A 12500-nucleotide genomic window follows, 5' to 3' on the forward strand; every position below is an offset into this window, starting at 1 on the left:
ACCAAAACAATTATTGATGGCTTAATCGATTATTCATAAAGCTTGAATTGGTGATGTTTTTCTGTGTTAACCTCATATTTTTTCAGACTTCTTCTCAAACTAAGGTGGTGCGAGGGTAAAATGAATCGGGATGCGCTTGATCAATGTAATCGTGTACCAGGAAATCATGCATTGACAAAAGCTCCCTTTGCTTGTAATGCAAAGTGTGATTAAATGCATTTTTTTAACGCGCTATGGAGCACATGCATCAAGCTTCTCAGCTGTGCTTGTGCTAAGAAAAGGAAAGATTTTAAAAATAACGTAACACGATTGTCAATGTGACCTTTTGTAAGTAGTGCCTGGAGGATTCAGTGTGGAGAAACTCTAGAGACAGCGTGTATTAACTTGTGGATTTTTCTGTGAGTATTTGGTGGCAGTCTGACGGTTGCTTCGAAGACGGCATTAGCCGCGAGCTCAGCTCAGACCGAAATTAGATGAATGGGAGGGGAGATGATGACGACTCCCCACCCGCCTTTAACTGTCAATCCCCACAAACACAGTCTCGAATTTGCATAAGCACACCCCTTCACCTACAATTTTAACTTAGTTACAAAGTGATCAAAACTCGCTTATATCCCGCCCTCTCATTAAACTTGTATCCCGCATTACCTGTGGGCATGTGAAACGCCAGCGTAGCCTGTCTATGAACTTAATTTAAAGTTTAGGTTTACACCTTGCTTTCTTTCCGAGGCAGCAACACTCATGAATATGGTAGTATATGTCACTCGCTCGCTTCTTATTGTTTTTCGCTGCCTTCTCAATTATATAATGCATGTTTTCTTAAGCGCTTTTTGGAGGTCTTCCTGGTTTTCTACGCACTGCGTTGACAATCAGTTCACGTGATTACGTGGGAGGCGTGTTGATGTCACACAAACTCCCCCCACGCCATTCCAGCTCAACTCCATTACAGTTAATGGAGAAAAATACCTTCCAGTTATGACCATTAGGTGGAATTTCGAAATGAAACCTGCCCAACTTTTGTAAGTAAGCTGTAAGGAATGAGCCTGCCAAATTTCAGCCTTCTACCTACACGGGAAGTTGGAGAATTAGTGATGAGTGAGTGAGTCAGTCAGTGAGTGAGTGAGTGAAGGCTTTGCCTTTTATTAGTATAGATATATATATATATTTTTTTAATGTTCTTTTTTTAAATCTAGGTAGATTTTTTTGACCTGGTCATTTTAAAAGTAGCTTGCAAGCTGAAAAGGTGTGGGCACCCCTGCTTTTATAGTTCTTGGGATGAAACTGTCTCGGAGCTCGAAGTCTGTTTATGAAAGGCTCTGTAGCATTTGCCAGATGGGAGAAGTTCAAATAAACTGTGGCATGGATGATGGGAATCCATGCAGGTGCTTGTGGTTTTCCTGAGGCAGTGCGTGCTGTAGATGTCCTCCCAGGCAGGAAGCTGCACCTCGACAATCCTCTACACTTTTGACACAACCCACTATAGAGCTTTCTGGTCAGCTGAGATAACACACATATACTATGGGTTAAAATACTCACTGTGGTGCAGTTGGTAGTTGGTCAGTAGCACTTGTCGAGGAAGTCCAACTTTTTTTGACATTCTTAAGATAAACAGCCATTGTTGTGTCTTCTTTAGCAGTATTAGCTGTCCATGAAAGGTTCCAGGTGATATATATGGCCAGGAGCTTAACGCTTAATACACTCTTCACCCTGCCTCCATTGCTGAAAATTGGAGTGTGATCCTCATCATGTGATCCCCTGAAATTGATGATTGTTGAGGGATAGGTTGTTCACTGAGCACCATCTCGACAGATTTTTCACCTCCTCTGTGTAGGCTGATTCGTCAATAATGGAAATTAGCCCAATCATTGTTGTGTCATGTGCAAATTTAACGATGGTATTGGTGGTATGTGCAGGTACACAATAGTAAGTGAAGAGGTAGTAGAGAATGGGGCTCTGTACACAGCCTTGCGGTGTGCCTTTGAGCAGGGTTATTAACAATGTTTTTATATTGGTATTTGTCTTCCAGCTTGTTCTCAACTTTGAGTTAGTGTGTCGCATACTGTTTGAAGTTTCAACATGACCCAGGGAAAATAGAGGGCGGTACCTTTTAATCCTATGGCACCAAATTGGTACTATAGGTCACAGTTTCCCTACTGCACCTAACAGCTTTAAAAGGAAAAAAATTAAACAGATTGGCAAAAATGCTGATGTTTTATTAAAACACATTACATACCATTAATACAAACGAATATAAGAGTTTTAGCAACTACTAGATAACAACTTCACTCCTCTAGCTCCAAATAGTTCAACACTTCTCTTCTGAAAATGTGTAGATCACATCGAATCACTCAGCAAACTGCTCCAAAACCTTCCTGCCACTGAGCCATCCCACAAGGCAGTGGAGAGTGAAATCCTTGTAAACACTATCCATCTCCTCCAGTAGCAATCAAAAGTGTTCGTGGGTTAATGATGATTGATCAACAAAAGAGTTTAACAATTGTAGTAACTGTTTCCATAACAATACTCAAATTAGATATTTTGGTACAAAGATTTTCCTGGTGAATAATATAATGAAACGTCATGGCTAGGGGACCAGTCTGATTATTAGTTAAGCTTGTAAACCCCATCTGCATTGTTACCATAGCAGGGGGCGACTGTTGCAATGACGAATATTTTGTTCATGTGTGTACCACTTCTCTCATAGTTGGATAAAAGTTCTTGCCACGTCGTCTCCTTTAGTAGAGCTTTACATAGGCCTAAGGCAGCAAAATTCCTATCTTGTAGCAGTTCCATTGCAGTATCTTGCAAAAACATCTAGATGTGAGATGTCATGGATAACCACATTTTTATTAACAGCCACGAAGGAAAACAAGTACATCTTTCAGTGCAATTGATTGTGGGAAATTGACTTTTTGCCATTTTAGAAATTTTGCTGAAATAAGCACATCTTTAATTTTGGACAATGATTGTTTTTTATTTTGCAATTCTTCAGATAAGTCATTTTCATTGCTGAAGAAAGATTCTTTCAAGATCTCTGTCTATAAATTGTTTTTGTAGATAAATTCTAAGTGTTTACAGCTACCTTCTTTAGCCTTAGTCTTAGCATTGCCTAGGGATTTAAACAAAGATATTTGCTTTTCATGTGCTACGAACTGCTCTGCTGATAAATTCTGCTCTATCTGCGATTGTCTCATGCTTTGTTTCAACACCATACACTTGATGTTCAGCACAGATCATTTTCACACCACAGAATATATGTGAGTTAATCATCTTTTGCAACACAACCACACTCATTCGTAGACCACCAGAGTTGAAAAGAATTACTGCTACACTTGCCTGCCATTTGGCACTGCATTAACACAAGGCTGCCTCCATTAGATGCTTTCGGCACTGTTATGGCTACTGTTATGTATATGGCTGCTCAGAATATTGCTCTTAAGCATTATTTTTTATTTGTTGATTTTTTATATACAATTTCTGTAATAAACTTTTTCACTACAGACTAGATAATATAGTGCCTTGTCAAAGTATTCATTCCCATTGGTGTTTGTTGCATTACAGTTAAATATTTTAATGAGAAATATCAATTGATTTTATAGACATTTCACTGTTGATCTTCCATTTGCCACTGAAAAGGGCATTGGATTTTTGAGATTGCCGTACTATACTTTATCTATCTATCCATCCATCCAGATTTATTGCACCACAGTCCACATAGAGTCATGATATCTTTACAGTGACACTTTATACAGTTTTGTTTTATTGCATGTTCATCTTTCAACTGGTCACTGTGTCGTTCTTCTTAGGATGAAGGGGACTTGAAGGGATGCTTTCCAAAGTCACTCTGTTACTCGGCATAAAACCGTTTGAGTACCTAACTGTAAAAAGCAAAACATCTCTTCCCAATCAGAAGGGGTTTTGAGAAATGATACAGGTTTTTGAACTGCTTTATGCTATACCTACCAGAAAGCAATTTAGTAAAGTTATTGTAGCTAGGGTATATGAAGATCTTAAGCAAAACATTGCCGCGACTCTCAGGTCAATGGAAAGAATAGCTCTAACTTGGGACTGATGTACAACCAGGGCAGCAGATTCCTATGTGACAATAAAAAATTAAAAACGCATCCGCCCCTATTGTGGATGTGTTGCAGACCAGTGCCCTGCAAGCCAGTCACACCCGGAGCAATCTTACTGCCTATATATTGAGCTGCTGAGATGACTTACTGTTGTTCCAAAAACCTTCCTAGTATTTCCAGTATGCTGTTCCGTTGCATGAAAGCATCAATCACAACTTTGGTGTGAGGAAGTCCAATAAACATTGCTTCTCTTTAAGCATGTGGCTAGCTGTACTGCTACGGTGGAACAAGTTTGCAGTACGCCCTACCAGGCAAAGCATGCAGGCAATTGTTGGAATTTTCAGAGCAGCCTACCAATACAAAAGCGAGCATGTGCACAAAGTAGCCAACTTGAATTTGCTCCATAATAGCAGCGTTGTCAGTCACAACGACTTATTTTTCTTTTATGCTCCATTCATTTAGTGCCACTGTCAACAAGCATCAGCTCTAGATCCTTATTTTAAAATGCTTTCTTTTGTCTGAGGACTGTGAGGACATATTTTCGAGACTGCTTAACATGACTGCTACAAGAAAGCAGCTGAACAACAAGATTTATTTATATAGCACATTTTCCTACAAATAATGTAGCTCAAAGTGCCTTAGATGATGAAGAAAGAGAAAAAAGAGAAAATAAATAAGAATTAAAATTAGGTAAAACTAATTAACATATAATAAAAGTAAGGTCTGATGGTCAGGGAGGACAGAAAAAAACAAAAAAAACTAGACAGCTGGAGAAAAAAATAAAATCTGCAGGGGTTTCCAGGCCACAAGACCGCCCAGCCCCCTCTAGGCATTCTACCTAACATAAATAACCTCAAACAATCCTCATTGTATTCAGGGTTGTCATGGAAGAATTTGGAGATGTGGACTTCTGGCCTTTAATCCATCACTGTAAGGACATCACGGTGCTTTGATTAGGTGGTGGTGGTGTAGATCGCCACCACAGAAAACTGGTAAAGAAAAGAAGAGAAAGTAGGGGTTAGTACAGATTTTGGAGCCCCCATGAATAATAATGATAATTAATTGAATATACAGAGCATCAGGATTAAACTAAGATGAAGCTATGAGAAAGCCATGTTACAGTAATGTGTTTTCAGCAGTGTTTTAAAGTGCTCCACTGTATTAGCCTGGCGAATTCCTATTGGCAAGCTATTCCAGATTTTAGGTGCATAACAGCAGAAGGCTACCTCCATGTCAGGTAAGGTATAAAACATTCCAAAATACAAGATGGAGCGAGATTATTTAAGGCTTTGTAAACCATAAGCAGTATTTTAAAGTCAATTCTAAATAGCACAGGTAACCAATACAGCGATATCAAAACTGGAGTAATGTGCTTGGATTTTCTTTTCCTAGTTAAGATTCTAGCAGCTGCATTCTGCACTAGTTGCAATCGATTGATATCTTTTTTGGGTAGTCCTGAGAGGAATGCGTTAACAGTAATCTAGTCAACTGAAAACAAAAGCGCGAACTAATTCTCAGCATCTTGCAATGTTATAAGAGGTCTAACTTTTGCTATATTTCTTAAGTGGTTAATGTGTGATTTAAAATTCAGGTCAGATTCAATAGTAACCCCTAAATTCTTTACCTCCGTCTTGCCTTTTAATCCTAATGCATCAAGTTTATTTCTAATAACCTCATTATATCCATTATTGCCAATCACTAGTGTTTCTTTTTTCTCTTTATTTAGTTTGAGAAAAGTACTACTTATCTATTCAGAAACACTAGTAAGACAATATCATGTGTCTTTGAAGTATAATTACCACAACTAACAAAGAATTTTCTACCTGTCAGGTAGGATTCAGACCAATTTAAGACACTGCCATAGAGGCCCACCCATTGACTAAGGCGATTTCTAAGAATATTGTGATCAATGGTATCAGATGCGGCACTCAGATCCAAGAGGATGAGAACAGATAAACAACCTCTGTTTGCATTTACCCGCAAGTCATTTACTACTTTAATGAGTGCAATTTCTGTACTGTGATTTGTTCTGAAACCCGACTGAAACTTATCAAGAATAGCATGTTTATTGAGGTGATCATTAAGCTGCATAATGACTGTCTTCTCTAGAATTTTACTTAAGAAAGGCAGGTTAGAAATAGGTCTAAAAGTTTAAAAAGCAGAGGAGTTAATTATTATTTTTCTTGAGTAGGGGTTTAACTACAGCAGTCAGAAGACAATCTGGGAAGACCCCGTATCTAATGACGAGTTTACTATGTCAAGAATACTATCAATTATGCTTGATACTTCTTTGAAAAAACTTGTTGGTATTGGGTCAAAGACGCAGGTGGAAGGTCTTAGTTGAGAATTTTTTATATAAATCTGGTAAATCTATCTTGGTGAAAGAATTTAATTTGTTTATACTGGTTTTAAGAGGATCAGTATTAGGGAGATGTACTATATTATCTCTAATATCATTAATTTTTTTGATTAAAAAATACAGCAAACTCTCACGTTTCACTGGAAGTATTTTTGGAGGCATTCCATTGAGTAAGCTAGGTTTAGCAGACGATCAATTGTAGAGAATAAGACTCTGGGATTACTAGCATTGTTATTTATAATTCTAGAGAAATAACACCGCCTCTCAAGATGGACTATGTTGTATTCTGTTATTTTAACCTTCAATATCTCATGGTGGATAATCATTTTAGTTTTTCTTCATTCACGCTCCACTTTCCAGCATGTTCTATTTAGATCTCACACTCTTTTGGTCTTCCATGGTATAACAGTGCTTAAAGATTTTTTTAACTATCTTTTCAGGTGCGACTATGTCAGAAGCAGCTCTCACCTTAGTATTAAAATTTTCCACCTTAATATTTACATTATTCGCACTATTGTAGTAAGCACTACAAATGGACTGGTTGCTTAGAATGTTTGTAAATTTTGAAGCTGCTGATGAATCAAAGAAGCGTTTTTTAACAATATGCATCTTGTGAATATGCTCTATCATTATTTCTTTATTAAATAGTAAGATAAGATATGTGTAACTTGTAGAATATTGAAAGGCATAAGTTTTCTTGCTGTATGTATGTTTAATTTAGACCAATTCAAGATTATTTTAAATGTCATAATAGGGGAATAAATTAAGCAGTTTAGTTGAAGGGTGTCTGCATGGATTTTCATAACACATGAACAGGTTATTGAATAACATTTATTACTTAAGAAGCAATGTTGGACTATTTTATAATAATGTTATTGGCAAGATGATATTTGTTTTATAAAGTAGATGGCATTGCGTTGTATTTCAACAAGGATCCCCCACATAGTACATGTGGACTCTGATGTGGCAATACATATGTTAGTTAAATTGTGGTGAATTTTGAGTGAGTGCAGTGCATTGTAAAAAGTTTTATTTGCCTTTTTCTTAATAAGAGCAATGATATTTTGTTCCACATCTTAATGTTAACTGTTCATTACTAATCAAGTATTTCTTCATGAATGTTATAACATGCTTTTGCATATGTTTTGAAGTCACTATGTTGACACCATTCAAATAAAGTGTTACCGAAATGTCAGTTTATATTAATGTTCTCTATGCAATGTTACGTCATTTCTTAAAGAAGCCACCACTTCAAATATACCATCCATCCGTCCGTCCATCCATTCTCTTTCGCTTATCCGGGGTCGGGTCGCAGGGGCAGCAGCTTAAGCAGAGAGGCCCAGACTTCCCTCTCCCTGGCCACTTCTTCCAGCTCTTCCGGCAGAATCCCAAGGCGTTCCCAGGCCAGCCGGGAGACATAGTTCCTCCAGCGTGTCCTGGGTCTTCCCCGGGGCCTCCTCCCAGCTGGACGTGCCCGGAACACCTCACCAGGGAGGTGTCCAGGAGGCATCCTGATCAGATACCCGAGCCACCTCATCTGACTCCTCTCGATGCGGAGGAGTAGCGGCTCTATTCTGAGCCCCTCCTGGATGACTGAGCTTCTCACCCTATCTTTAAGGGAAAGCCCAGACACCCTGCGGAGGAAACTCATTTCAGCCGCTTGTATTCGCGATCTTGTTCTTTTGGTCACTACCCATAGCTCATGTCCAGAGGTGAGGGTAGGAACGTAGATCGACTGGTAAATTGAGAGCTTTGCCTTACGGCTAAGCTCTTTTTTCACCACGACAGACCGATGCAGAGCCTGCATCACTGCGGATGCCGCACCGATCCACCTGTCGATCTCATGGTCCATTCTTCCCTCACTCGTGAACAAGACCCGAGATACTTGAACTGCTCCACTTGGGGCAGGATCTCTCCCCCAACCCTGAGTGGGCACTCCACCCTTTTCCGGCTGAGGACCATGGTCTCGGACTTGGAGGTGCTGATTCTCATCCCAGCTGCTTCACACTCAGCTGCGAACCGATCCAGAGAGAGCTGAAGATCACAGCCTGATGAAGCAAACAGGACAACATCATCTGCAAAAAGCAGTGACCCAATCCTGAGCCCACCAAACCAGACCCCTTCAACACCCTGGCTGCACCTAGAAATTCTATCCATAAAAGTTATGAACAGAATCGGTGACAAAGGGCACCAATTCTCACTGGAAACGAGCTCGACTTACTGCCGGCAATGCGGACCAAGCTCTGACACCGGTTGTACAGGGACCGAACAGCTCTTATCAGGGGTTCCGGTACCCCATACTCTCGGAGCACCCCCCACAGGATTCCCCGAGGGACACGGTCGAACGCCTTTTCCAAGTCCACAAAACACATGTAGACTGGTTTGTTAAACTCCCATGCACCCTCCAGGATTCTGCTAAGGGTGTAGAGCCTGGTCCACTGTTCCGCGACCAGGACGAAAACCACACTGTTCCTCCTGAATCCGAGGTTCGACTATCTGACGGACCATCCTCTCCAGAACCCCCGAATAAACTTTTCCAGGGAGGTGGGGTAGTGTGATCCCTCTGTAGTTGGAACACACCCTCCGGTCCCCCTTTTTAAAGAGGGGGACCACCTCCCCAGTCTGCCAATCCAGAGGCACTGTCCCTGATGTCCATGCGATGTTGCAGAGACGTGTCAACCAAGACAGTCCTACAACATCAAGAGCCTTGAGGAACTCCGGGCGTATCTCATCCACCCCCAGGGCCCTGCCACCAAGGAATTTTTTGACCACCTCAGTGGTCAGCCGTCCGAAAGTCGTTTTCAATGGCCTGTCCAAACTCCTCCCATGCCCAAGTTTTTGCCTCAGCAACCACCGAAGCCACATTCCGCTTGGCCTGCCGGTACCTGTCAGCTGCCTCCAGAGACCCACAGGACAAAATGGTCCTATAGGACTCCTTCTTCAGCTTAACGGCATCCCTCACCGCCAATGTACACCAACGGGTTCGGGGATTGCCACCACGAAAGGCACCGACCACCTTACGGCCACCTCTCCGGTCAGCTGCCTCAACATTAGAGGCACGGAACATGGCCCATTCGGACTCAATGTCCCCCACCTCCCTCGGGATGTGGTCGAAGTTCTGCCGAAGGTGGGAGTTGAAGCTGCTTCTGACAGGGGACTCCTCTAGCCATTCCCAGTAGACCCTCACAATACGTTTGGGCCTACCAGGCCTGACTGGCATCTTCCCCCACTATCAAAGCCAACTCACCACCAGGTGGTGATCAGTTGACAGCTCCGCCCCTCTCTTCACCCGAGTGTCCAAGACATATGGCCGCAAGTCCGACGACACAACCACAAAGTCGATCATCGAACTGGGGCCTAGGGTGTCCTGATGCCAAGTGCACATATGAACACCCTTATGCTTGAACATGGTGTTTGTTACGGACAATCCGTGATGAGCATAGAAGTCCAATAACAAAACCCCGCTCATGTTCAGATCGGGGGGGCCATTCCTCCCAATCACGCCCTTCCAGGTCTCACTGTCATTGCCCACGTGAGCACTGAAGTCTCCCAGCAGAACGAGGGAGTCCCCAGAAGGTATTCCCTCTAGCACCCCCTCCAGAGACTCCAAAAAGGGTGGGTACTCTAAACTGCTATTCAGCGCATATGCACAACCAAACAGTCAGGACCCTTCCCCCTCCCCCCTTAGGCGGAGGGAGGCTACCCTCTCGTCCACCGGGGTAAACCCCAATGCAGAGGCTCCAAGTCGGGGGGCAATAAGTATGCCCACAACTGCTCGGCGCCTCTCACGTGGGGCAACTCCAGAGTGGTAGAGAGTCTAGCCCCTCTCAAGGAGGTTGGTTCCAGTGTCCAAGCTGTGCGTTGAGGTGAGTCCGACTATATCTAGCTGGAACCTCTCGACCTCGCGCACTAGCACAGGCTCCTTCCTCTTCAGAGAGGTGACATTCCACGTCCCAAGAGCCAGTTTCTGTAGCCGAGGATCAGACGGCCAAGGTCCCCGTCTTCGGCCGCCACCCAACTCACACTGCACCCAACCTCCTTGGCCCCTCCCATAGGTGGTGAGCCCATGGGAAGAAGGACCCACGTTACCTTTACAGGCACAGCCGAGCCCCATGGATGCAGGCCCGGCCACCAGGTGCTTGCCATCGAGCCCCACCTCCAGGCCTGGCTCGAGTGGGGGGCTCCGGTGACCCGCGTCCGGGCAAGGGAAAACGTTGTCCAATGTTTTTGCTCTTCATTGGAGGTTTGTTGCTCTTTGTCTCATCTCTCACCTAGGACCAGTTTGCCTTGGGTGACCCTACCAGGGGTATAAAGCCCCGGACAACATAGCTCCTAGGATCATTGGGACACGCCAACCCCTCCACCACGATAAGGTGGCGGTTCAAGAAGGGGTTCAAATATACCAGTCCATTCTAATTCAGTCAAAATCAATATTGAATCGGGGCATTGCAAATTGGAATCAAATTGAATTGGACATCAGCGCTGATCCTCAGCCCTACTGCTTTTGTTCACAGCTGTGGGAAAGAGTCAGCAATGTCTGAAGTCTGAGTAAATTGTTCAGTTTGAGTGCTTTTTGACAGACGTACAAATGCTTTATCAGTATTAAATTTTATCAACAGTGAAACATAAATAATACAAATTTGATAGAAAGAAAACCGGATACTCTTGAGTTTACATTTAAAAGGCAAGGCTGTAGGGTCTAGAAATAATTATTAATGAAGTTTACATTTGTTGACATTATTTTATTGCATTTTCTTATTGGTTAATTCATTTATTTTAATGATTCTTTAAACTGGTCACCTAAGACATTAAATGTTACTAGTATAATGAATGTTTTCAATGAATTATTTATAGAATGTGAAAAATCACTGTTTTAGTGTTTTTTTTTTCTCTTTTAGATCTTGTAAATTCACCTGCTTCTACTTCCTTGTTTAATGAATTTGCTGCTTTGAACATATCTCAGAGGAGAAAGGTATGTAACAAAATTTTAAAGTATTATTTAAAGGTCATTGTGAACATTGCATTAAAATAGTCAGATATGTTCTAGTTTAAAGTTTGGTTTAACATATTTACATGCATATTTGTAAAACATGATTATAATAATTAAGCTTTAATTACAGGCACCAAACCCAGCAGCAAATGAATTTGTCCCTAAGGGGGCCACTACACCAAGGATGAGTAATGTGTCTCAGTCCAGTATGTCTGCCTTTTCAACAGCCTTGTTTTCCCATCCATCTATGGGTAGTACATCAGCGGCTGGTTTAGCACCTGGTAAGCTTTAAATTGTTATTATTCTGTTTTTAAAAAGTTGCAATTTAAAATTCCTAAAATGCCTACAAGTCTCACAACAGCATTAGATGTACTGTAATTTAGTTGGCATCCTCGGAAAACTAGATATTGTATTACTATATAATGTGCAGAGGAAAAAAATCAATGTAATTGTTTCAGTAAAGAGCATTTAGTTAATTGAACCAGAGTCAAAATTATTTGTTTAACCAAAGGTTGTCTTGGAGTTGCATACTATGAAAAATAAGGAGTATGTTTTAGAGGAAAACCAGGGCACACTTCTTCATCCTTGCAATTGTGATTTCAGCACAGGCAAATATTGAATACTTTAATTTGACAGAGCACTGATAATGGATCCACTGTTGGTGTTGGTGCACCCGCTTGATGTCCTCTCATTCCAATGCTTGAAGGCACAATCTAACTAAAGTAACAACAATTGGAGCACAAAGAGGAGAAGACAAAAAAGACTTGATAACAGCCTGTCTGAAAGATTGGTACAATTGTTAAACACAATATGAACAACCTAACAAACATCTGAAATGAGTGATGAACAACTGTTCATCAGGGGAGACCTCTGGGCTCTCCCATCATAAGTGGATAGATGTCCCAGAGTAGCTTTGTTTAATCTTATAGTTCTAATCAGCCCTACTTCCTATGACCATTGTGCATGTCCTGAAGCCAACAAAGTAATCAAGAGATGGAGTTACAAAGTCTCATTTCCTAGTTCTAGCCAATGATCCTAGTCACCAAGTTCCCAATTCATTCTAATGATATTAATG

At 41.6% G+C, this 12500-nt stretch overlaps 1 protein-coding gene across 2 annotated transcripts in view; it reads left to right on the forward strand.

The window, feature by feature from the left end:
- The window catches only part of pan3 (poly(A) specific ribonuclease subunit PAN3), a 214232-nt gene that overhangs the window by 68495 nt on the left and 133237 nt on the right, over positions 1-12500 (forward strand). For both annotated transcript variants that reach the window (XM_039745503.1, XM_039745505.1), the window contains exons 4-5: positions 11334-11407; positions 11556-11706. In XM_039745503.1, the coding sequence (XP_039601437.1) occupies positions 11334-11407; positions 11556-11706 (225 nt within the window). The remainder of the gene's footprint in view (positions 1-11333; positions 11408-11555; positions 11707-12500) is intronic.

The sequence above is a fragment of the Polypterus senegalus genome, chromosome 2 (assembly GCF_016835505.1).
Source record: "Polypterus senegalus isolate Bchr_013 chromosome 2, ASM1683550v1, whole genome shotgun sequence".
Taxonomy (NCBI): Eukaryota; Metazoa; Chordata; class Cladistia; order Polypteriformes; family Polypteridae; genus Polypterus; species Polypterus senegalus.